The following is a 26142-nucleotide window of genomic DNA, read 5'->3' as shown; positions in this document are numbered from 1 at the left end:
CCATTCAGCGCTTTCAATGGACATTTCTTCTAGAATAATAGGCGCAAAATTGAGCCGGTGGCCTCGCTGGCGGAGCCTCGCCCGCGCGAGTGCCAAAGGCGGCTGGGGGCGACGGGGAGCGGGCCCGCTCGTGTGCCAGGCTTGCTCCACACCTGCCCGGTCTCCGATAAATAATGGCTGGGAGAGACAAAGGCGGGTCACCCCCCCCCCCTTCCTCTCTCCTCTCCCTCCTCCCCATCCACCCCACCACCACCACCACCTCCTCCTCCTTCTCCTCTACGCTCCCGCCTCGCCACCGTGCCGATCCCGACGGGTCAGCGGGGCCCTCGGGAACAAACGGGCGCGCTCAGCTCACGCAGCACCCCGCCATCGCAGCCCGCGCGGCCGGCAATCACCCTAACAACGCTAGTGGGGGGGGGGGGGGTTGCGTGGGGGGGGGGGGGGTGGATGAAGGGGGGGGGGAGCAGGGAAGCGTGAGACGGGGCAAGGCCGGAGCTCACTGGGGGTCGATCCTCACGCGCCAATGGGGCGCGGTGGACGGTTGGTTAAGAAAGCGGTGAACGAGGCGGGCAGCGGCGTGGGGTTGGGTTCGGGTGCTCTCGGGGAAAGGGAGAATCATCCGGGGGGGGCGAAGAGGGGGGGGGGTGGTGAGGAACTTCGCTCCGTGCCCCCCCGCACTGCGCGTGTGCGGTTCACATTTCGCGCCCTGTTCCACATTAGCATACCAATGGTCCCCACGTGAGCGCACCAACGCCTCCCTCGACACCCCCCCCCCCCCCCGCTCTCAACCACCCACCCCCCTCTTCCCAAAACAACACCTCCGATGCATAAACATGGCCATTCAGGAGACGTAATCCTTGACATGATTTGGGGGTGAGGCCGGACTCGGGGCAATGCCGAGGCGGCCCCGTTATAAATAAGAGGCCATCCCCGTGGGCGAGGTGTCGCCACTCCGAGAGACGGGGACCCTTGCCGAGCCACGGTCGACCCCCCCCCCACAACCCCTCGTCTCCTCCAGGCCACGAGGAGGGACCGTCATGTCGGGCAGCAAAAAACTGCGCAAGGTAAAGAGGCGAGAGGACGACTCTCGCGGTGTGGCGATGAGGCTCAGCGCTCACGCGCGCCACGAGTGCGGGGTGAGAGCCTTTGCCCCCCACTCCCTCCCTCCCTACATCCCTCCCGCCACCACCGCAACCCACGTGCCGCAAGTGCACACGCACCACCAGCACCACCAACACCACCACGCACCACCACCCAACACGGACCATCACCACCACGCACCACCAACACCACTGCCACGCACCACGTACCACCACCACCGCCAGCACGCACCACCAACACCACCGCCACCACCAACACCACCGCCACCACCAACACGCACCACGTACCACCAACACCACCACTGCCACCACCAACACCACCGCCACCACCAAAACGCACCACCACCACGCACCACCATCACCACCACGCAACACCACCACCACCACTACGCACCACCACCACACACTACCACCACCACGCACCACCACCACCACCAGCAGATTTTGATTTCCCTTGTTTTTGTTGCTGTTGCTCTTGCTGCAGGTTGTTAGGGTTGCTGCACTCCTGTGGCGTCACGGTGGCGAAATGTTAACTACATCGCTTGGTATACAGGATGTCGTGGGCTCAATCCAAACCCAAACCGCATGTTGTATATTTGGAGTTTGCATGTCTCTCTCTCTCTCCCGTGGTCGCGTAGATTTTTCTCCCGGTCCTCCGGTTTTTTTCCTCCGCATTTAAAATTAACGTCCGTTTAGAGTATCTGGCACACAATAAATATCCACGTGATGAGCCACTTCGTTTATGTATCATCCAGATAGCTCAGTGGACCTTACCTGGTAAAGAGAAATAGTTTCGTTGATATGGGCAGAGATTTTGTGCGTGTGGCACCGGTATTCGTTGACTTCCAGCAAAGCGTCCTGAACGCTCTGATCCGTCTAGCAAGCCAGGGCGGTGTTCAATCAAAATCAAAGCCTGGATCGGGATACTGCCCCGGTGTTGTGGGCTTGAGCTTTCGAAACGGCGGTGCGGTAGGACGGCGGTGAATTCTGAAATCCCTCCGCGCTCAGCGTTTTGTCATCACTTCGTGCTCGCGATCGGTTTTACTGCGGGCAACTCCAATTGCCTCCCGCGAGCAAAATATTAACTCAGGAGTGGGAATTTTGGCCAAACATCGCCAATGCAAGATACCTCGTGAACAAAAAAAAAACAAAGATGAAAATAATAATAATAATCATGATACTGCGCGACACCCTCCTGGGTAAAAACAAAATCCATTCTTGTAAGCGACATCGCGTATTGTCGAATGAGTATTCTTGTCGAGGCAATGCCGCACAAACACTGCTCGCTTATCTTTTTGCTCACCAGATTAGTGACCGTTCCCCCCCCGTCGATTATACTTCATATGGGCGACCTGCGTGTCAGGCGTTCGCTTTGTATACTGTATACATATAAGAAGACCTAGGAAACTGCGATACACGCTATATTGCGCTACGTACGGTGCGAAATAAGTTCAACATACACACACCATACACACACACACATTCACGTGTTTGCGATTCACGCGTTACCATTTCACGCAGTTGCCTCCTCGATCAACAATGTGGAATTCTCGGTGTAAGTCGTTTGGCTAATTATCTGAATCTGGACCCTACAGCCTATTAATTGCCTATGGCCAGCTCCGCGGGAATCCCACCCCTCCCCCCCATGCGTATTCGAAGCTAAGCCGGGTTGAGCCTGACTAGTGCTTGGATGGGTGACCGCCATGCATAGCAGATTGTATGGGCTGTAGGGCAGGTGCGTTGTTAGCAGAATACATCTATCGTAGCACTGAACTTCGATGCTCACGCTTCTATGCTCACACACACACGCGCGCGTCTTTGCTTCCCGCCGTCACAAACCCGGGGGGACCAGGGTGGTGAAGTATGGTCAACTCGACTTGTACGGCGCAGATCAGGCCTTCTTCCAGCAGTGGTTTGAGCAAAACGCTTGTACGTGCACACGCGGCGTTGATTGCGCGTACGTGACATTTACGTACCCAGCCCGGGGCTTACATTTCTGGCCGGGTCCATCTCATGCCGAGTTGACGCACGTGGAAGATAATTGCGCGTCCGGAACAAACCCACGAACCCCCCCCCCCTCCCTCGCCACGGCTGCGTCTATTCGTGGGGCACCAACTCCCTCGGTCCACCAGCGAAATCCGGAGCATATTCAGTGGAGCGCGGTTTATATCCAAATAAATCAGCGCGCGTGCAGGTGCCATGGACGAATTGTCACGTGGCTGGCGACGAGTTTGGGGAGGCCTCCGTCTAGCAGTGGATGATAGACCGCGGCTGCTGATGACGATATCTTAAAAAACACACACACAGAGAGATGAACTCCGCGATTCTTTGGGGACCGAGGGGAAGAAGCCCTTAGATCAGACGGCGGTGGGGTGCTCTTCGCTGTGGATGTCGGGAGTTGAATGCCCGCACCTCCGATTCGCACGGTTGGCCACGTACGGCGCTAAAGAAGTTCGGCTTAAGTGCACGCGCAGCAGCTGCGTTGGTACGGGAGGTGGCACGCGTAGGCGATTGGCACCAGTGGATTTGGCCATAATAACACCTTGATTTTGAAATCGAGAGAGACAATGCATTGTATATACAGTCTACAAAACAAAGACTTCCTCCCCTAAACCCTCCGTATAACCTTAATAAACTGGTGGGGAAAATGCTGTCAACGAGCACCTATTAGGGGATGGGTGGCCAGAACCACGCTCGGCCGCCTTTGTCTCCCCAGTGGCGATGTTTACACGCCGCACCAGGTGCTCATATGAGGCCGAGTCGACCTAGGGGAGGCCCAGGACAGGTTCAGATAATCGTCACCGGTTGTTTGCCGTGAGCGGGAATCGAACCCGGGTCGCCAGGTTCGTAGCACAGCAGCGTAGCGCGAACCGCTACACCACCGCTCCCCACAACGGGACACACAGACACAGACACACACACAGACACACATACACACACACACAGACACACACACAGACACACAGACACACAAACACACACGCCTCGTGTCCTCTCTCTCCATCTCCCGTTCCAGGGTGGGACCGTGTCGCACAAAGTGATCGAGAAGCGACGTCGGGACCGGATCAACCACTGCCTCAACGAGTTGGGGAACACCGTCCCCATGGCTCTCGCCAAGCAGGTGAGGGGCGGGGCCGGGTGAACAGCAGGGGGGGGGCGTCGAGGGACAATCGGCTCCACTGCGTTGACCGGACACTGCGTTGATACGACACGTCCATATAGCCTTGTCAGAATATTTTTCATAAATAAACCTAAATTTCGATTTAAAGCTTTCGTGACTGCAGGGATTCATCTTCTTGGTTCTTTGGGTAAAGTCACGTAGAATGGAAGTAATAAAATAATAAAAATAAAACATAATAAAATAATTCTCACGACAGTTCGGCCACAACGCAAGCAGCCGTCCTCAGGTGAAGACCAGGTCTGTCGGGGAGACAGCGTGTTTTATTCAGACGCTGTCTCCCCGACAGACCTAGTCTTCACCTGAGGACGGCTGCTTGCGTTGTGGCCGAAACGTCGTGAGAATTATTTTATCATGTTTTATTTTTATTATTTTATTACTTCCCTTCTACGTGACTTTACCGAAAGAACCAAGAAGATAAATAAACCTGTTCACAGGATTGCACAGGAAGTATACTGTATATGGTACCGTACAATAATCTAGGATCATTATTACGGAGATGCGTACCTTTTTCTCTACACGGCAGTGGTGCCTTGCGGAGACAGACGCTACTCCAAGCCGGCCTTGGCAGCGTTCCGGAAAATATCGAGCGGTAAAATATGGAAGCGGTGTTTATTTTTGGCTTAATTGCAATCAATGCCAATAACTCGCGGTTGCCACGCGACATGTGGGACGCGCGTAATCGCATCGGGCCCTTTCGGCTTGACGGGAGGTCTTCATCCAGCAGCCGATTGATCGCGGCCGATAATGATGACGTTAAGAACACGTACGATCCGTGATTCATTTCGTCGGGCAAACGCTCCCCCGTGTTTGTAACGCAGACAGACGTCGACGCCGGTGTCGTGCGTGCGAGCTCTGTCCCGCGCACGGCGTCGAAGGCTCCCGCTGTGGAAAGCGAATTCCTCCTGATTGTCCGCGTGGCAGCCGTTTGAGCCGCAGCATCTGCAACGATCCGTCGTAGTTACAGGCGATGGCCTCCGCGGTGGGTTGATTGATCAAAGTCCACCACGCTGCTCGCTCGGCGTTATCCCCGACTTTGGACCGTGGAAATCGCGCAGAACGTCGGCAGACATCGGCTGCACTGCCCTCTACTGACCAGCAACGCAGCGGCCTAGAGCGAGCGGGCAGCATGCAAGGGTCCAGACTCAACGCTGCGTGCTTTCGCTTCCGAGGACTGGCGGAGAATCCTGGGGGTAGCATGGGGGGTGTATTCCATGGGGGATCTGGTGAGAGGTCTACCCGCTATATATTAGATCGTTTAGCACCTTCCATTGGCAAGGTTGTCTGCGCACGGTGCAAAAGAAGTTAAACATCCGTACGTTTGAAGCTTTCGTGACCGCAGGAATTACTCTGGTTCTTTCGGTAAAGTCACGTAGAAAGAAGATGTTGTGTTGTCTCTCTCTCTGCTTGTGTGTCTGTCTATGTGTCTCCGTGTCTGTGTTTTGTCTCTCTCTCAAATTGAGTTCTACCTGATGACGGTTGCTTGTGTTGCAATCGAAACGTCGTACTCTATTATTTAATTTATTTTCTTTCTACGTTACTTTACCCAAAGAACCAACGAGTAATCCGTACGTTTATCAGGACGAGCTGCAGCGAATCTCACATGCTCCGTTGGCCCGGGTGAGTTCCCTGCGGCCATGCATGGGATGTTTGAATTTCTGGCGAGGTTGGGGTAGGGGTGTGGTGGGGGGGCCTTCGAAAAACGCCTCCGGTCAACGGCGCTCGCGCGGGGCGTTGAGTGTCGCCTCGCAAGGGCTTGAGACACCGTGGCAGAGAACGGGAATGGAACCTCGCGAGCGCACAAAAAAAACCGAATGCATTTTCCGTTTTCCGCACGCAAGTCCGCAAGGAAGGACGCGTTGCTGCGCTGGGATGGGCCCCGCGGCGTTCGGGGAGTGCCCTCGATCGACGGCGCGCAATAAACGCCGCTGATGAGTCTCAAAAAATTAACCCGTAAAAACAAAGTTTTTCACTATAAATCCTTTATATGCGTGTTCAATGGGCCACAACCCAGCCCACATTGGTCTTTGGAACGGGCGGCTAGAGTCCTCTCGTCCTCTGGCTTGAGATGGCTGCCACCAATGGGTCAGATGATTGTCTGCCACCATTAAGCAATTGGTAATTAAATATAAAAAAAAATCCTAAAAGGTGTAAAATTTTGGGAAAAACTTTTCACGAAAATACATTGTCACGCACAACGAGTCTGTGTGCAAAATGTCAGCTCGATTGGATCACGGGAAGTGGGTTAAAAAACGACCGAAAAATTTGCAAGGTCGTAAGCAAGCAAGCAAGTGAACTTAATATAAAGGATTTCAAAAGGTCGAGTGTCAGCGCTTGCCCGTTAAAACAAACGCTGCTGGTAAATATTGGATAGCAAGGCGCACAGAGCGGTGGATCTACACGTACCGTATATGTTATGAATCAGGACATTGCTTGCTTATAAATGTTTAATACACACGCAGTGTCGGATTATATCGGTAGCAAAAGTAGAAGATGCTACAGGCCCCGCACTTGCAATGGCCCCGCGCTAAATGCTTTCAAGCTATCAATTCTGGTTCAGTGATTCTGCACTTGCTCTATTACTATAGTACTATACCGCCTTCAACTTTTATGAACGACTGGGTGTTTAAGGTTAGCGATTTGTCGTATTATCTGGCTGTATAGCAAATGAAAAAATACAATTATTTTACTATGCAGGTAAAAAATGTACGTGTTTTAATCATATTTATTTATTTAGGCCCCCTTTATAACATATACTACAGGCCCCACACTAGCTTCATCCGGCACTGTAAACACACGACAAGGTCCGCACACACGGGTTCACGAACTCACTTGCTGCCCTGGCTCTCTACCGGGTTTGGGCGTTTCACAAATATCTCCGTGACCCGCCAACCCTTTCCTCCAGAGCGCGCTGAATCTCAGCGCAAATTAACAATTGACGAGCGAAAATGGGGACTAATTAATTGCCCGATTAATTAAACGGTCAATTATTCAATAGGTTTCATTACACCTCCATGCGTTTATCGAGTATGTATTTAAATGCGCAATGATTGCAATGAGACAATTCGCTCGTGGGGCAATTGTCTCATTGATCACGCTAATGGGGGGGGGGGGGTGACGGGGGGGCTATTCTGCGCTATGTACCCGGCGCCCCTGAGTTCGATTCGGAGCCACGGCTCACAACAACATTAAACAATGGCTCACAAATGCACGTGTGCCAAGACGCGTATGCGGTCGACAGATATTCGAAAGGACTTCAGAGAAATTCACTGGCATCTGCTGTGTGTCGTGCATTGTGTTTCGGACAATTTGTTCATCCAACAAATGTCGCGATGGGGTTTTTGCTTTCTGAGTCTCGTTGGCAGCAGTGCGTGGACTGCTGACAAGACGAACCACCTTGCTTTCACGTTTACGATCAATCTCACGGATCCACTGCTCCGTCGAGGGATCATAATGCGACACTGGATAGTTTTACGCAGGCATAGCCTATCCGCTGCTGGATGAAGGCCCTCGGTGGTCCGATTATAACCCCAACATCCATGGCACACCCGCAACGCGAGCGGTTAGCGGCACTTAATGCGCTGAAGGCAACCCACGGCCTTTTCTCTTTCTTCAGCAGGGACGTCAATCCAGTGCTTGCTAATGTGGGAGACATGTCACACTCCAAACTGGCTTGAGTCCTTGGGAATGCGGCTTGACTATGGCGTTAGCAGCGATGGTAACGATGAGACCGATTTGTTTGCGATGAATTTGCACCCCGAGTGGCAGCTCTCAATGTCACTCGGCACATGGTCTGCGATTATGTACGGCATGTTGAACTTCTATCGCACCGTACGCAGCTCAACCGTGCTAATCGGAGGTGCGGGGGATGGACAACGATCTAACGCACAACAAGCGAATGGGCATTTACTCTGCCGGTCGGGGCGATGATTGCTACGTCTCTATCTCAACTGAGTCATTCGCGGCTTATTTTAGAATGTTGGCAATTTGGACCCTGACGCCGGCACAGCGATGACCGACTCTTGCGAATGACGCCACTGCGAACCGGACGGCGCGTGAGTAGTATGATGGTTAAGCTGATTGATTACACCCGCAGCAATAATCGTGTGGACCGCACGTGTACGAGCCCCATGGTGGCAGGAGGGTCCCCCTGCCGATAACTCCCGCAACACGCGCACCCGCTGGACATCTCATTCACGCGCAGTGAACGCTGCCCACGAGTCTCAGTGATAATCAATAATGGTAATTAATCAGTGATGATAATCAGTGATGATCAGTGATGATAATCATTGATTATAATCAGTGATAATCAGTGATGATAATCGGTGATGATCAGTGATGATAATCGGTGATGATCAGCGATGATCATCGGTGATGATCAGCGATGATCATCGGTGATGATCGGCGATGATCATCGGTGATGATCAGCGATGATCATCAGTGATGATCAGTGCGGCCTCTGGATTAGAACCGCGAAGCGCTTGCAACGGTTTCGGGTTTTTCTTTTTGACTCTCAACGCTTTCGCTGCACGAAATGAACGCGCCACCCGCAGGCCCACAACCCACAACCCACCACCGCCCTCCCCCCGCAACGATTCTCGCCGTCTCTCCCAGCCGGCCGCACCGCCCCACGCGTGGCGACAAATTAGAGCGGAAACGTTGGAGAGCCACTCGTGTAGATGTCCCCCTGGACCATTGGCTTTCTGAGACGTGGACGAGGACGCGAAGTGCGTTGATGCTGCGCAAAAGTGTCCGACGGTCCTCCCTCCCTCCCCTCCCTCCCCTCCCTCCCCTCCCTCCCCTCCCTCCCCTCCCTCCCCTCCCTCCCGCCCTCCCCTCCCTTCCTTCTTCCCCTCCCCTCCCTCCCTCGGTGGTTCGCGCGGCTGTGATGGACGCGCAAGGTTGATGCGGACAAATCATGGCAACGTTTATTACGCCTTTTGTTTCGGACATGAATTAATATTTTGCTCGTGATATTGAATGTGCAAAAAATGAAGTTCGATAAAGTGCCCTGGTTAAAGTTCCCTGACCCTAAGATCGAAATGCACCCCCTAAAGAAAAACGTACAGCTGCGTTAATTTCGTTTTATGTTCCGATAATATAAATCATTTTGTATACAGTCATTGGTTATTTTTAGAGAGATAAGTGATTGCGTTTTGTCACCAGGGGTTGGGGGAGCTGGGTGGTCCGCGCAAATGTTTGCATCGGCTGAGTGAGTCCGCGGGGGCAAATCAGTTTGAGAGAAACCACTGCGCTCGAGCAGGAGAGAGGGAGGGAGGAGGATGATGAAGGATGAGCGTCATCCTGGCCGTGCGTCTGTATGTGTATGTGTGTCTGTGTGTGTGTCTGTGTGTGTGTCTGTGTGTGTGTCTGTGTGTGTGTGTGTCTGTATGTGTGTCTGTGTGTGTGTCTGTATGTGTATGTGTGTCTGTGTGTGTGTCTGTATGTGTGTGTGTGTCGTGGGGAGGGGTAGTGTAGCGGATAGCGCGCTGCACTACGAACCTGGTAACCCGGGTTCGACTCCCGCTCACGGCCAACACCGGTGACGATTATCAAAACCGGTCCCGGGCCTCCCCTAGGTCGACTCAGCCTCAAATGAGTACCTGGTGCGGTGTGTAAACATCGCCACTGTGGAGACAAAGGCGGCCGGGAGTGGTGCTGGCCACCCACCCCCTCGTGTGCCGCGCCGGCCATCATAGGTGCTCGCTAAGAGCACTTGCCCCTCCAGTCTGTTAAGGCTACACGGGGGATCTTTGTGTGTGTTTTTGTGGCGCGCAGAGCAGCGGGAAGCTGGAGAAGGCGGAGATCTTGGAGATGACCGTCCAGTACCTGCGGGCTCTGCACTCGTCCGATCTCCTGCGCGGCAAAGAGAAGAGTAAGCCCCCCCCTCCTCCTCCCCCCCCCTCCTCCTCCTCCCCCCTCCTCCTCCTCCTCCCCCCTCTTCCATCTCTCCCCTCTTCCTCCTCCTCCCCCCTCTTCCTCCTCCCCCCCCTCCTCCTCCCCCCTCTTCCTCCTCCCCCCTCTTCCTCCTCCCCCTCTTCCTCCTCCCCCCTCTTCCTCCTCCCCCCTCCTCCTCCCCCCTCCTCCTCCTCCTCCCTCCTCCTCCCCCCCTCTTCCTCCTTCCCCCTCTTCCTCCTCCCCCCATCTTCCTCCTCCTCCCTCCTCCTCCCCCCTCCTCCTCCTCCTCCTCCTTCCCCCTCTTACTCCTCCTCCCCCCATCTTCCTCCTCCTCCCTCCTCCTCCCCCCCTCTTCCTCCTTCCCCCTCTTCCTCCTCCCCCCTCTTCCTCCTCCCCCCTCCTCCTCCTCCCCCTCCTCCTCCTCCTCCTCCTCCCTCTTCCCCCCTCTTCCATCTCTCCCCTCCTCCTCCCCCCTCCTCCTCCTCCTCCTCCTCCTTCCCCCTCTTACTCCTCCTCCCCCCATCTTCCTCCTCCTCCCTCCTCCTCCCCCCTCTTCCTCCTCCCCCCTCCTCCTCCTCCTCCTCCTCCCCCCTCCTCCCCCCTCCTCCTCCTCCCCCATCTTCCTCCTCCCCCCTCTTCCTCCTCCCCCCTCCTCCTCCCCCCTCCTCCTCCCCCCCCCTCCTCCTCCCCCCTCCTCCTCCCTCTCACACAAAGACAAAGACCCTATCCCCGGTCCCATATAGCCTCAACAGACTGTCGGGGCAAGTGCTGTTAGCGAGTAGCACCGATGAAGGCCGGCACGGCACACGGGGGGGGTGGGGTGGTCACCGCCACGCCCGTCCCGACTTCGTCTCCCCAGTCGCGATGTTTACACATCACACCGTGTTACTCATTCGAGGCTGAGTCAACCTAGGGGAGGCCTATTGACCGTTTCAGACAATCGGGTTAGCCATGTACGGAAATCGAACTCGTGTCGCTGGGTTCGTAGCGCAGCGCCCTAACCACTACGCTACCCCCCCTAACTCCCCGCACCCTCCCGCCCCCCAATGCATCCCCTTCCCAGCAGAATCCTTGCTGATGAGATTGACTGGGGAACTGATACAGATCCTGTTACTGTTGGAACTCTGCATGCATTCACTAACCACCCACCGCATCGACCACGACCCCCCCCCCACCCCCCCGCCCGCGATTCGATCAATGGTCACGATTCCCGGTCATGATTTCGATTCAGGATCATATTTTTGTTATTTTTAAATCCTTTATATTAAGTTCACTTGCTTGCGTGCTTGCTTGCTTGCTTACGACCGTGCAAATCTTTCGGTCGTTTTTTAACCCACTTCCCGTGATCCAATCGAGCTGACATTTTGCACACAGACTTGTTGTGCGAGACAATTAATGTTCGTGAAAAAAAAATCCTAAATTTTACACTGTTTAGGGGAAACAAATTAAATATTTAATTACCAATTGCTTAATACTGGCAGACAATCATCTGACCCATAGGTGGCAGCCATCTCAAGCCAGAGGACGAGAGGACTCTAGCCGCCACGCATATAAAGGATTTATAGTGAAAAACTTTGTTTTTACGGGTTATACTTATTTGTTATTGCCCCTTGAATATTGTTGTGTACGTATGGCAGCGCCTCCAGTGGCTGGAAGGGTCACGTGTGTTTCTTAATTGCATACAATTAATATTCGGATCTCAAAAAACAAAGTTGCGATACATTTTTTTTTCTTAAAGGAGTTGAACAAAAAACCCTTTAAAAGTAAGTATAAACAAAGCGTATACCAAGTGATGAATTCGTCTTTTTATTATTATTTTTCGTTTCGGGTTGAACGAATTCGATGATTGTTTAAGTAAAGGAAATCCAGGAAGCGCACACGTGTAATCTGGTGTGTCTCGACAGTCATCTCCACGATACCACGTGCTTCACGATACCACGTGCTTCACGATACCACGTGTTTCACACAGATTCACGATCCCAGTGAACTCCGTTGATGATCGATTAATTAGTTTAACACGTAATTGGCTGTGTCGGGTGGTGGCGGATTTAACGACACATTTATATTTACCCGATCTAACCCAAAAACCTCTATTATGAATCGATGAATTGTTACTGCTATCATGCATATCAAATTGAACACGGTCAATTTCCTGACCCAGCCAAGGAAATTCCTCTCTAGAATCCCGTCATGTTATTCCACATTTGATCGTGGAGGATTGTCATATGAACACGTGTAGGAATGGGTCAGTGGTATTGGTCAACTAGAACACGACACCCGCGAAAATTCACTGGGTCTTTAACGTGCATTGCCAGCAGACAGCACCCTTGCCTGGCAGATAAGCCCATTCATTACAACACCACCCAGAATGCTCCAGATCTGGCCATATCTCGAAATCTAAGCAGATCTCAGCCTGGATAGCGATTGAATGGATAACCACGACGCATAACAGTGTAGACATAGGCTGTGGTGAGCATCAGAGGGCAGTGTAGCGAAAAGCATTGTTGTACTATACTTCTATGCTCCCCTGCTGTACACATTCCGAGGAATTGTTCGTAGGTACCATAGGCTAATTACTACCGACACGAGAGGATCGTGTTCAAGCGCTAACTTACAATGCGGTAACGTTATTACACGGGATGGTAACGTAATTACCTAATTATTTCCAATTGTGAGCACTCTTTGCTCTCGCCGCTCTATAACGCTACGCTGTTCATGGCACATTGTAGAGAATTGACCTTTTGACCCCGGGTGGAGGTCGGGAGCGGCAGCGTGACGGGAGGCTGCAGGCAAATGCGACGTGCTCTGTGCAGGCAACACATGGCCCATTCACCCACGGGGGCACTCGGCGCATTCGTCAATAACGCCGTGGGCCAAATTATATAATAGGCGACGTTTCGTACAATGACCCTTCTTCATAGCACGTTTGCTCGAAAGGCCACAGAGTTAAATTTCGATTTAAAGCTTTCGTGACTGCAGGGATTCATCTTCTTGGTTCTTTCAGTAAAGTCACGTAGAATGGAAATAATAAAATAATAAAGATAAAACATAATAAAATAATTCTCACGACGTTTCGGCCACAACGCAAGCAGCCGTCCTCAGGTGGAGAACAGGTCTGTCGAGAAGACGGTGGAGAACAGGTCGAGAACAGGCCACAGACAGAGTCTCTGTCTCCCCGACAGACCTGTTCTCCACCTGAGGACGCCTGCTTGCGTTGTGGCTGAAACGTCGTGAGAATTATCTGACTTTACCGAAAGAACCAAGAAGACACATCTTCGTCGTTCGCGTTGAGCTGGGAAGGAGCTGTGGAGGCACGGTGGAGTGTGAAGTGAGCTGAAGGGTGTCTCATTCATAAGTGCGACAAAAGTAAACACACACGACATTATTTGCCGACGTTAATACGGAAGAAAGGATAAACTCGGGTCTGAAGATTAATGTTTGTGTTTCCTAGGCGTCAGAGGCGAGATCGCACGAGGCAAAGCACCGATTTAAATCGGTGGGGCCAGTCTCATCATAGCTGTCGATGATAATGCTGATGGAACTGGTGGCGGTTATATAGAGATAGAATACACGACAAAATCTGGTTAGAAACAAATGAGCTTGTTTTTAAAGGGAGACTTAAGATGAAATCATGATGATTACGATGAATAGACCGACAACAGCAGATATCTAAGTCACGTGGCTGTAAACATCAAATAAAAGGCGATCTAGACCAGCAGGCCATTTTTTCATAGCGAGACCTTGGCAGAGCCGTCCCTAGGGTACAAAGAATTGGGGTGACTGACCCGGGCCTCGCGCTTTGGGGGGCCCCACACCCCCCTCCGGATGGCCCTGGACCTGGGGTTCAATTGTGATGTTGATAATTCTGGACGGACTACGATAGGTGACTTTTGTTATCAGGTAAGAGACAATTCATACCAGGGGTTTCCTTTTCAACCAGCGACCTCCGATTGGCACGGTTGTCTACGTACGGCGCGCGAAAGAAGTTCACCATGAGGATGACCATGACATAAAACCGTGTTTCCCCTCGTTTCGCCCCCCCCCCCCCCCCACGCAGCTGCCGATCTCCTGCGCGAATTCTCCAACTACTACCAGGCCGGCTACCAGGAGTGCCTCAAGAACCTGGTGCACTACCTCACGGCGATCGAGCGCCTCGAGATGAAGGACTCGCGCTACCTCCGCGTCCTCGCCTTCCTCCAGGCCAAGGCTCGCCGCTCCTGCCCCGCGGGCCACCCGCTGGCGCCAGGGCAACCTTCGGCCCGCTGCCCCGAGCTGCCCGCCTTCGCCGGTCCGGGGACGTGCGGGGGCGCGGGATCCGGCATGGGCGGCGGAGGAGGAGTGCCCGAGTCGGCGGGCAGACCGTCGCCCCTGCACGGAGCTCGGAGGGCAGAGCCGTACCCCTGGCAGGCGGCCGCACCGCTGCCCTTCCTCCAGGCCGGCCAACAGCCTTATCTCAACTCGCCCGGGCAGCAGGGCTTCCTGTCGCCTGGGCAGCAGGGCTTCCTCAGCTCGGGGCAGCACTTTGACTGCGCCTACATGGGATACCTGAGTCCCCATCACGTGTCCTCGGCCGCCCGGGGCATTCCAAGCGGGCAGCACGTGTCGTTGTGATGCGCGTGTCAACTTCTGGGCCACCGCGAACATTTGCTCGTTTACAGGACTCGGCGACACCGATAACTCAAGTCTCATTTTGTCGAGAGGAGCCTGCTGTGGGAGACTTGTTAGTTTTCCGTTATTTGCCGATTGTTTGTGTCCTTTGGTATCGGACGCGAGACCAGATTAGTACTGTAGCATGACAAAGAACGGTGTTGCAAACATCACCCAACAGATAAGCCAGCGGCGACCTACTTACCACACTGCCCACCATATGGGTGCCTCGCTGTCCTCCAAGTGGACGTCTCCATCTTTTCGTGATCCTCCAACCATATCTTCATATTGCTGGATTATAGGCGTGCATAGCTACCACCTTCAATGGCATTATCTATATGTATATATATGTGTATATATCAAGATGGACTACTTGGCTGATGCTGATGATAAATACGGAGACACTTGATTTTCAAAGGGCCCAGTATGTGTGTGTATACGTCTCACTGCTGAAAGCTACTTGGCAGAGCACATGGTTTGGTTTCTAAACGATTCCGTATTGATAATGCAAATGCATTAACTAAGTGATTGTATATATTTTTTGCTGATATTTGCGTGCAAAATAAAATACTCGCGCCCACGGTATTTTTTTCGTCCAATAAAATGGAATTACTTGTTGATGGACGCGTCTGCTTCGTTTGATTGGAGTATGTGTACGGTACATTTTGAAATTAATGTAGACACTTGTGCCAGTTCAGTGCGGATTTCGTGACGGTGAGGGGAGAAAACGAGCTGCTACCGCTTCAGGCATCACTCGCTGACTCACGCTAGCCGCGGCCGGTGAATCGAACTCATGTCGCGAGGTTCAAAGCTTGCAATGATCTGAGCAGAGAGATCATCGCGCTGATAACCCCAGAAGTAAAGAGACTCCATTGTTTGCAATCCGCGAGCTGACGAATATCATTAATGCCCTTACTAATGATTATTGTTACAAAAAAATAGCATACTACTATAACACAGATTCTTGGTGCTATCGGTAAAGTCACGTAGAAGGGAAACAATTAATTAATAAAAATATAAAACAATAAAATATTTTTATATTTTTATATTTGAACAATAACATATTTTTATGTTCTATATATATTTTTATTTTATTGTTTCCCTTCTACGTGACTTTACCGAAAGAGCCAAGAATATGAATCCCTGTAGTCCCGAAAGCTTTAAATGAAAATACTATAAAACATTTTTTGTTCTACCAGTTAAGGATCGACCGAGCTATATACATGTCTTTTTCAGAAGCGACCTGTCCACAAATGATAGCTCAACGAAGTGGCTTACCACGTGGAAATGTATTGCAGCCAAACACTCTAGACACGTTTCTAAATGTGGAGGAGAAAATCGGAGCACCCGGATAAAAAAATCCACGCGACCACGGGGAGAACACGCCAACTCCAAATATACACCAGGCGTCAGGGTCGGGATCGAACCCACGACGTTACGTAGACCAGGCGAGGTAGTAGGCTGTGTGTGGCGGGATATATAAACTTTTAGGTTGAGGTGTAGATGTGTGCAGTAGTTTCAGGCTGCCGCGTCCGCCGCAATAAGTTATAATGTGACGTTGTAAGCCTCATTTTGGCGCCCCTTTACCTTGGCGCCCGGGGACACGTGTACCCCCCTGCCCCCCCCCCTAGCTACGCCTCTGAGTACCTTTACTCCGCACTGTCAAGAGTAAGCCGAGTAATGAGTCACCATTCAGCCGTTCCCGGACCAGATTGTTCGTAACCAAACCGAGTCACGATTCGATTGAATAGTCAGTCAATTCCAGTCTCCATCGTAACGTCCCTCTCACTGGCAGTATGTTTGATCCGTCACGTTCGTGCCATTGGCCTAGGGATAACAAGAATGGATGTTAATCGGTTAATACATTATCCGTAGACGGTTACACGTCTCTTGGTGGTTAGGTACGGTGGTCGCCAAACTGAGCCTTGCATTCTGCGAACTGAATTCGATTTTCGTCCACGGCTAACCTCAGTGGCGAGTGAGAATCTTGTCCTGTCCATCAGTGGGTACTGAGCCGAGTGGTGAAATAGCCACCCACGAACGACAGAGCGCGGGGAGTCCTTTATCCATGCATCGATAGATTGCCAATGCCCTGTACGTTATTAAATACGAATTTCACGGAATTCCCATACAGATAGTAGGGACACTTGGCACAACGCATGCACACCGATGCGACGTTACGCCTGGGATTGCTGCTGAAATATGTGGTGTTGGCGAGCACATTTTAAATGTCAGATTATAAGACACACGAGGAGGAGTGGCAGCCACCACCACCACGTATGGCTGGGCGCCTTTAAATGATCAGTGCTGGTGAAGCCCACACCACCACGTGAAGAGACTCATTGGAGGCTGAGTTGACTTAGGGAAGGCCCAGGTCAAGTTCGAATGCTGTTTTGCAGTGGAGAATAGAATAATAACTATACAATTAAAATTTAACATTGCCAATGGTTCCACGAGCATCAGCAGAATGTGCATTAATGTTGTTGCTGAGAAGGTTTTAAACATTGGTGCAGTAGGCCGATGGGTTTTTGAAAACTACATTTTATTTGATTTAGGTCGCTCCACGGACTATGATCTATTATCCACATTCCTTCACGACAGCGCATATTTTTTACACCATCTTTGCTATACTGCCCACAGTGTTGATGGACTGGCCTTTCCTAAATCATCAGGCAACTCAACAGGCCCGCAACCTGCTGATGAGACTCAGAGAAGTCGAAACGCTCCAGGGGTTGCCTGCTCAACGCGGTTGGGTACGTACGGTGCGAAAGAAGTTCAACATACATGCCTACATTAGACAAATGCTGCTGGCAGACATTGGCCCAGAACACCCGTACGTTGATAGACCATAACGTTTTCATGCCATTTAGTATGTACGTGAAGTGCCGTTACTGCAGGGGTCGGGGAACCTTTTTGACTGGGAGAGCCATAAAAGGCAAATATTTCTAAATGTATTGCATTGAGAGCCTTACAGTATTTTTAACGTGTAATAAATTAAATATGTCTTACTTTTAATGCGACTTCTTGTGCTGCATGGTTTTGCTGATGACCTTGTAGTCTGGTTCGTACGTGGTGAGGTTGAGCTTCATGCAGGCGTTGAGGCCCCGTGACCCGAGAAATTTTATCTTCAAAACTAATTTCTGTTTACTTTAAAATGACACAGTATTATTAAGCAATATCACAAGTATTTTAAAATCAGTTCCAAACTGATTTTTTTATTTTATTTTTTTCAACTCAAAATTGTCTGGGAGCCATATGCCGTCACCGGAAGAGCCATATATGGCTCGCGAGCCATAGGTTCCCGACCGCTGGTTTACTGTGACGCAGCATTGCTCATTTATACATCACAAAACGCAAACTACAGCTTTCTCAATCCGACGCCGGATGATGGCCTCCCCACGGCGTGTGGGTCACGCGAGTTGTTTAACCATACTTCACCACGCCGGTTAGAGGCTGGTTGGTGAAGGAACGGGTGTGGGTGGTGGCCAGGACAAGTTCAGACATAACTCGCCACCGCTGTTTGGCCGTGGCCTAGAGACCCACTCGGCTGACCGTCGAGTTCACAGCATAGTGCGCTAAGTACTGCGCCACCGCTCCCAAATGCGCTCGTTTAATCTCTTAAGATATTTCATTAAAATGCACGACGCACGCGTTTGGCCAGGGCACACTGCTAACAACGGAGAAGTGTGGCTTTTGGGAAAGGGGACCGGATTTGGCACTGGGACACAAACACAGGGCCGCAGCGTCTCCGAGTCTCCGCATCACTCTTCTCCTGCTCCTCCACCACCACCACCAACCACCACCACCACCACCACCACCACCAACCACCACCACCATCACGCCGCACATGCAGAGTCCACTAATGAGCGACCATGAATAAGTTAACGCTGTCCAGCGTCGGTGTGAACGCGCAAACTTTATTTCATTCAACGGACGGGGAGGAAAACCTTTGTCATTAAAACACACATATTTGTACCGTTTAAATACATTGTTCTCTATTAAAGAGAGGCTAAAATCTGTCGAGAAAGGCGAAGCTTATTCCTTTCTGTGCACGAAGAATGGTGGGCTGAAAGCCTTGGAGGTAGGAATTAGGGCTGCCTGTGTAAACAGGCCGCTTCTGCGGAGGCTCGCAGATCACCACCCTTTGAGGATAGGCGTCTTTGTGGCGCTGTAACTGTCTCCGCCTGTAGCCAGGGAACTGGGCGCTTCTGAAAGGACCACCAGAGGGAAAAGGGCTGCGACCCTACAAACAATCGCTCCGGTTTAGCCACGGGGGGTGAGCTGAGGATCCCGAGTCTACACCACCCCCACCACCACCACCACCCCATCCCGTCCTCAGCAGAGGCCGCGGCGGTGCTGTCGTGACCACCTACATATAAATAATCCAGCCTACGGGACAATGCGAGGCCGGGTTTTTATGGTGGAATCATTGACTCTTTGTCATGATGGCACATCGGACATGCATGCCTGCCTGGATGTGTTTCACACACACACACAAAAAACGGAAAACTTTATTCGCTTTGTTAACTTTTGTAGCTTGGGATTTTGCCGAGTAATTGATGTATTATAAATTAAGGGGATGTCACTGCCATTTGTCGCACATGCATTCTTTCATTCATGTATGTATGCGTGCGTGCGTAGCATGAATGTATGTCCACGTGTGTTGTGTGTGATTAGATATTGTTTCTTCATAGTCAAACAGGGCTTGCTAAATTTTGATTTAAAGCTTTAGTGACTGCAGGGATTCATATTCTTGGTTCTTTCGGTAAAGTCGCGTAGTCGAAACGTCGTGAGAATTTTTTATGATTTTATATTTATATTATTTTATTATTTCCCTTATACGTGATTTTACCGAAAGAACCAAGAATAGGGCTTGCTAAGTAATTGATTTTAAACACTCCCACCACATTATAGTGGCCGTATACGCATACGTGCTTGCGTGAATGCACGTGTACACACCACGTGTGAGCAATTCTCATTTACTTGTGTGGTCAGGAAGGGTGCAATGCAGCTCAATTATCCATGTTCACGAGTGATGATTCCTTCGCATATTTGGCCACGTGTGATGAAACGCAGCTGTCATATTGGTAACGTTGTAACACTTACTCGGAAACCATATGAATAAGGAATATAATCAAATAATAAAAATAATGGAAATAATAATAATAGAAATAAAATAATCTCTTGGAATTGTGCCTCACTTGATACAGTAAATTTAGCTGTGACGGTCCCACCTGATGACGGAGACTTGTGTTGCCTCCGAAACTTCGTGATTTATTACGTTATTTCTATAATTTTTTTTACCAAACTAACTTTACCGAAAACACCTAAGAGTATGAATCCTTGCAGTCACGAAAGCTTCAAATCTAGAATATAAGTAAGCCCTGCTCTGCTACATCGCTCGAATCTCATCCAAAACCGGACGTCCAGCAGCGCAATAAACACTGCGCGTGACGCAGGAGAGACTTCTGGCAATTGTAATTTATCGTTACACTTCATATGATTGCAAAAGGCTCGTAAGAAAGTGATATACGGTCAACTTAGAGACGGGCAAATTTCATGCGTTTGAAAGAACACGGCCGCTGCAGACGGCACTTTACTGGCAGCAAAATACACGAGCTTACAAAGTCGAAAAACTAATTTCTTTTTTCGATTTAAAGCTTTCGTGACTGCAGGGATTCATCTTATTGGTTCTTTCGGTAAAGTCACGTAGAAGGGAAGTAATAAAATAATAAAAATAAAACATAATAAAATAATTCTCACGACGTTTCGGCCACAACGCAAGCAGCTGTCCTCAGGTGGAGACCAGGTCTGTCGGGGAGAAAGCGTCTGAATGCGTTGTGGCCAAAACGTCGTGAAAATTATTTTATTATGTTTTATTTTTATTATTTTATTACTTCCCTTCTACGTGACTTTACCGAAAGAACCAAGAAGACTAATTTCTTTACCACTGCTTTTTCGGTTTAGTTTGTTGTCCCCCCCCCCGCACACCCTCCAATTAGCGCGGGTTGGCTACGTACGGTGCGCAAGAAGTTCAACACACGCACGTCGACGCAGCATTGCAGACAGCACTGCACTTGCAGCACCACCACGCGAGTTTGTGTGTGGCCACGTCGCTCACGGGACGGTGCCACACACGAACTCCCGTCTCTTAGCCAGGCGCACACACCAAAGACAAAGGCCCCCCGTGTAGCCTTAACAGACTGTTGGGGCAAGGGCCGTGAGCGAGTAGCAACCTATGAAGGCCGGCACGGTACACGAGGGCTGTGGAGTGGCCAGCGCCACGCCCGGCCGCCTTTGTCTCCCCAAGCGGCGATGTTTACTACGTCGCACCAGGTACTCATTTTAGGCTGAGTCGACCTAGGGGATGCCCCCGGTTCGGATAATCGTCACCGGTGTTGGCCGTGAGCGGGAACCGAACTCGGGTCGCCGGGTTTTCGCAGCGCAGCGCTAACCGCTACGCCACCGCTCCCCCCCCCCCCCGCAAAGATAAAGATCCCCCGTATAGCCTGACAAGACTGCTGGGGCAAGTGCTGTTCGCGAGCACTCCCCCGCCCCCCACCGCCAACACCACACACCGCTCGCACGCAGAACGCGACCGCTTGAGAAAGTTGCAGCTGTTACTTGTCGAGGAGAGGAGGAGGGAGAGGAGGGGGGGTGGATGGAGACGAAGAAGAGGAAGGACGTTTTTGAAAACAGCTGTTGTGGAGGGAAGATGCAGCCCTTTAAGGCTGAAGGGGAAAACAAACTTCGTCTCCGCTAATGTGTTTAATTAAGCTGTTTGTGAAGTGTCAATTGTGAGAAAAAAAATTTGTTACACACCCCCCCTCCCCCCCATTCGCTCAAAGGGAGCCGAGCAGAAAGAATCTCCCTGGGCAAACAGCGCCGCCGTCGCCACGACAACGTCGCGATCCGCCGCCCCAATAGGGGGGGTTCAGCATCTTCGACGTCCTTAAGTTGTCTTATTTCATTATTTATCCGCGGCTCCTCCAACTTCATCTCGGGAGTCCTGCGGGTGGTGGTGGTGGGGGGGCAACGGTGCCCCTCGCGGAGGAGCGGTGGCGCCGCGGTTAGCGCGCTCGCTGCTGACGAACCGGGCGACCCGAGTTCGATTGCACGTCTGCTGAACTTCTTTCGCGCCGTACACAGACAACCGTGCTCATCGCAGGGAGCGGATCACAGCGCTCACGGCCACCCACCGCCTTCCCCCTAGGTCGACTCAGCCTTAAATAGAGCAGAGTTCCTTGGAGGGGCGTGTGAAAATTAACACTGGGAAGACAAAGGCGGTGGGGCCATCTACCCCCTCGTTGCGCCGCGTAATAGGCGCTCGCGAACACAACTTGCCCCAACAGTCGTTTTAATCTTCTACGGGGCATTACTTTGTTTTTGTCTCTGGTGCTCTAAGCGAGGGCGCAAGGACACTCAGTTCATTTCCTATTTTAGGGTGGAGCGGTGGTGCAGCGGTTTGCGCACTGTGCTGCGAAGTCGCGAAACCGAGTTGGGTTGACCGCACACGGCTAACGTCAGTGGAGAGGGGGCAGTTTTCAGTTTTCAGTTTCATTTATTTTGTATAGCCCTGTGAGCCATTCGGCTCTTGAATCGGGTGCAACCGCAACAAACAAAAACATGAACAAGAAAACATCTTAAAGTGACTATGCGCAAACAGAAAAATCCAGGAAAACACTGCAAAGTCTTCCAGAAAAAAAGGGTACAGCGAATCGGGGCGATCGGCCCGGGCCCCGCGATTGGGGGGGGGGGGGGGTGCTTCGACGTCGTGGTATCAGGTTTTAAACTTCCAGATAATTTTGAAGACGTCGTGGGGCTCTCCCTGGGGATCAGCCCCGGGCCCCGCACCCCCCCACCCCGACCCAGAATGACGGCCCTGAGAGTGGGAAAACTTCGATTTAAAGCTTTCGTGACTGCAGGGATTCATCTTCTTGGTTCGTTCGGTAAAGTCACGAAGAATGGAAATAATAAAATAATAAAAATAGAACCAAGAAGATGAGTGGGAAGACTGTCGGCTCTGGGCTGGTCCTGACCTACCGCCCCCTCCACTTTCACCAACCCGCGCTGAATTGACCAGCGTGGTGAAGTATCCTCAAACAAGTACACTCAAACAAGTACACTCAAACAAGCATACTAAAACAAATATACTCAAACAAGTACACTCAAACAAGTACACTCAAACAAGTACACTCAAACAAGTACACTCAAACAAATATACTCAAACAAGTACACTCAAACAAGTACACTCAAACAAGTACACTCAAACAAGCATACTAAAACAAGTACACTCAAACAAGTACACTCAAACAAGTACACTCAAACAAGCATACTAAAACAAGTACACTCAACAAGTACACTCAAACAAGTACACTCAAACAAATATACTCAAACAAGTACACTCAAACAAATACACTCAAACAAATACACTCAAACAAGCATACTAAAACAAGTACACTCAAACAAGTACACTCAAACAAGTACACTCAAACAAGCATACTAAAACAAGTACACTCAACAAGTACACTCAAACAAGTACACTCAAACAAATATACTCAAACAAGTACACTCAAACAAATACACTCAAACAAATACACTCACACAAGTACACTCAAACAAACAAGTACACTCACACAAGTATACTCAAACAAGCACACTCAAACAAGCATACTAAAACAAATATACTCAAACAAGTACACTCAAACAAGTACACTCAAACAAGTACACTCAAACAAATATACTCAAACAAGTACACTAAAACAAGTACACTCACACAAATATACTCAAACAATTACACTCAAACAAGCATACTAAAACAAATATACTCAAACAAGTACACTCAAACAAGTACACTCAAACAAGTACACTCAAACAAATATACTCAAACAAGTACACTCAAACAAGCATACTAAAATAAATATACTCAAACAAGTACACTCAAACAAGTACACTCAACAAGTACAGTCAAACAAATATACTCAAGCAAGTATACTCAAACAAGTACACTCAAACAAGTACACTCAAACAATTACACTCAAACAAGCATACTAAAACAAGTACACTAAAACAAGTACACTCAAACAAGTACACTCAAACAAGCATACTAAAACAAGTACACTAAAACAAGTACACTCAAACAAGTATACTGTTCCCAACAGTTGACATTCTCTTCCATTCCTGCCTATGGCAATTTCCTCAGTAGACGAATGCCAAAGTCGAGGTCTGGTAGCCATGAGAGGTCTTCAGCAGACACAGAGAGAGGGGGGGGGGGTAGGAGAGAGAGTTCGTGTTTATTTTACCCCCCCCCCCTCTCTCTCTCCGTCGAATGAACGCAGACTACAGCGGTTTATTGCGCGGTCCATAGTGTTTTGGGGGGGGGGGGGGGGTGTGGTTGCACGGCCACAGTCGCCACACGTCTTGTACACAGACAGCAGTGGAAGTCTGCCAGTGTCGCCGCCGGGCAACGCACGCAGAGGGTGCTGCTGCTGTTATCCTCCCCTCGCCCGGGCGCGCTCTTCCTAGCCCGCAGCGTTTGTTCAACACGGGAGGTTTCCGTGAATGCAGAAGGGAACGTCCCCGCACAGCCTTCTGTTGAGCCACCCCCACCCACCCCCCCCATGCATCCATGCGTGAAGCGCGCGACTTGCAAAGACTGCAGGTGAAACGTGTCCTGACTGTTGGCCCGGCTCACACAGCCATGCCCCTGTGTGTGTGTGTGTGCCCGGGCAGAGGGACACACACACACAACACACAGAGGGGCATGCTTGTGTGAGCCCGGCTTATCCCTTGAAAGTTTCACCCGGCACAGTGGCGCGAGCCAAGGTTTCCTCTGCCTCTGAAATCCCAACAATCGATCGCTGCAGGAAGCCGCTGCGTTGGTTGAATTTGTAACGAGAAAGGGCTACAGCGACTAAAGAGCCATCGTCATTTGCACGTGTATGAACTAACACCACCACCACCACCGCAGCCAACAACCACCCCAAGACCATCACCATCGCCACCCTCGTGTGAATAGTTGTAGTAAAATAGCACAGGATAAGATCTCACTGCACGCTGCCTGTTTTGTTCGTCGAACACGGCTCTTTGAGAGATTTAAAAGTTCCTAATAGATGTGTGTGTGTGTGCGTGTTTATGTGCGTGTGCATATATGTGTGTACTGCAGTGAAGTTATCCTATTTTATTTTTTATAAATCATTTATAGGTAGATGTATGTCACGACTAAACATTATTCGATTTATTCATGAAAATAAATGACGTTACATATAAAATGCACCCTCCGGTCAAATATGGATGCACAACGTAATATAACATGTACGTATTTTACATGTATGTATCGGTGTATATAAATGATTATATATGCACATATTTAGCGATGCCAGACTGCACCACAGAGATCAAACATGGGTTGGAATCTGGGTTACAGCCACCTGGCAGTCACCGGGTTATCAAATGTAGTTAGCTGATGGTCCCAATCAGGTGACCAATAATGTGCACAAAAAACATAATTACATATGGGTATTTCAATTAAGTTTGGTATTTCACTAACTTTCTCTCAATTCCAGCTTTGAGATTTAAATGCAACGAATGGATGAGTGCATCGATTTGATTTTTGGTGACAATGCGTTGTCGGTGTTACACAGGCGACGTTTTGGGCAATGGCGCTTCTTAATAAGCCCATGCGCTTTTAAGAAGGGCCATTGCGCGAATCGTCGCCCATTATATACGCGTAATATATTTGTTGCGTATAACGCCCCCAGTATTCACTCGAAGAGAGAGAATGACTCAGAGACGCGAGGGACCGCAGGCAAGCAGCAAGGCAGCAACGCAACAGCCGGCGCCAATGTGGGAGGAAATCGGAGCACCCGGAGAAAAACTCTGCATGCGAGGGGGAAACACTATATCCCATACAGACGGAACAGGTGGGGTCCAGTTAACGTCTCACCGCGGTGGGTTTTAATCCCGACCCTGACGCCTGTCTATTTGGAGTATGCATGTCTCCCCCCCCCCCCCCCCCCCTCGGTGGTCGCGTGAATGTTTCTCTGGGTCCTCCAGCTGTCCCCTCGTGCGTTTAGAGTATTTAGCTGCAATAAATGTCCACGTGATGAGCTATACAGCTCAATAAAAAATATATCGGTAAATAGTTCGTGTTATTCTGGAAAAGCCAGGGTATAGGCACTTCCTCGGTGCCCACGAGAAGGGGAGTTCACAGCGTCTGCGTGGTGACCCACCAACCCTCGTTGCAACGCATTTCCTTTCGAGGCCACAGGGTTATTGGCGAGTGCGTTGGGCTTCGTGTGCACGTAACAGAGCGCATTT

General features: G+C 50.7%; 1 protein-coding gene across 2 annotated transcripts; it reads left to right on the top strand.

Annotated features, from left to right (window-relative positions):
- The first annotated feature begins 954 nt into the window (after positions 1-954).
- Positions 955-15284, top strand: HELT (helt bHLH transcription factor). Of its 2 annotated transcripts, none has more exons than XM_061565103.1 (4): positions 955-1064; positions 4117-4221; positions 10057-10153; positions 14234-15284. In XM_061565103.1, exons 1-4 carry the CDS (start codon positions 1038-1040, stop codon positions 14785-14787), a joined length of 783 nt encoding a protein of 260 aa, XP_061421087.1. In that variant the 5' UTR covers positions 955-1037; the 3' UTR covers positions 14788-15284. The 2 variants fall into 2 exon arrangements, with proteins under 2 accessions (XP_061421087.1, XP_061421086.1); XM_061565102.1 differs by having other exon boundaries at positions 1023-1136.
- Positions 15285-26142: the final 10858 nt, after the last annotated feature.

Source organism: Lethenteron reissneri, chromosome 34 (genome assembly GCF_015708825.2).
Source record: "Lethenteron reissneri isolate LAM-NWPU_2019-01 chromosome 34, ASM1570882v1, whole genome shotgun sequence".
Classification (NCBI taxonomy): Eukaryota; Metazoa; Chordata; class Hyperoartia; order Petromyzontiformes; family Petromyzontidae; genus Lethenteron; species Lethenteron reissneri.
This window is presented reverse-complemented; position numbering and strand designations above follow the sequence as displayed.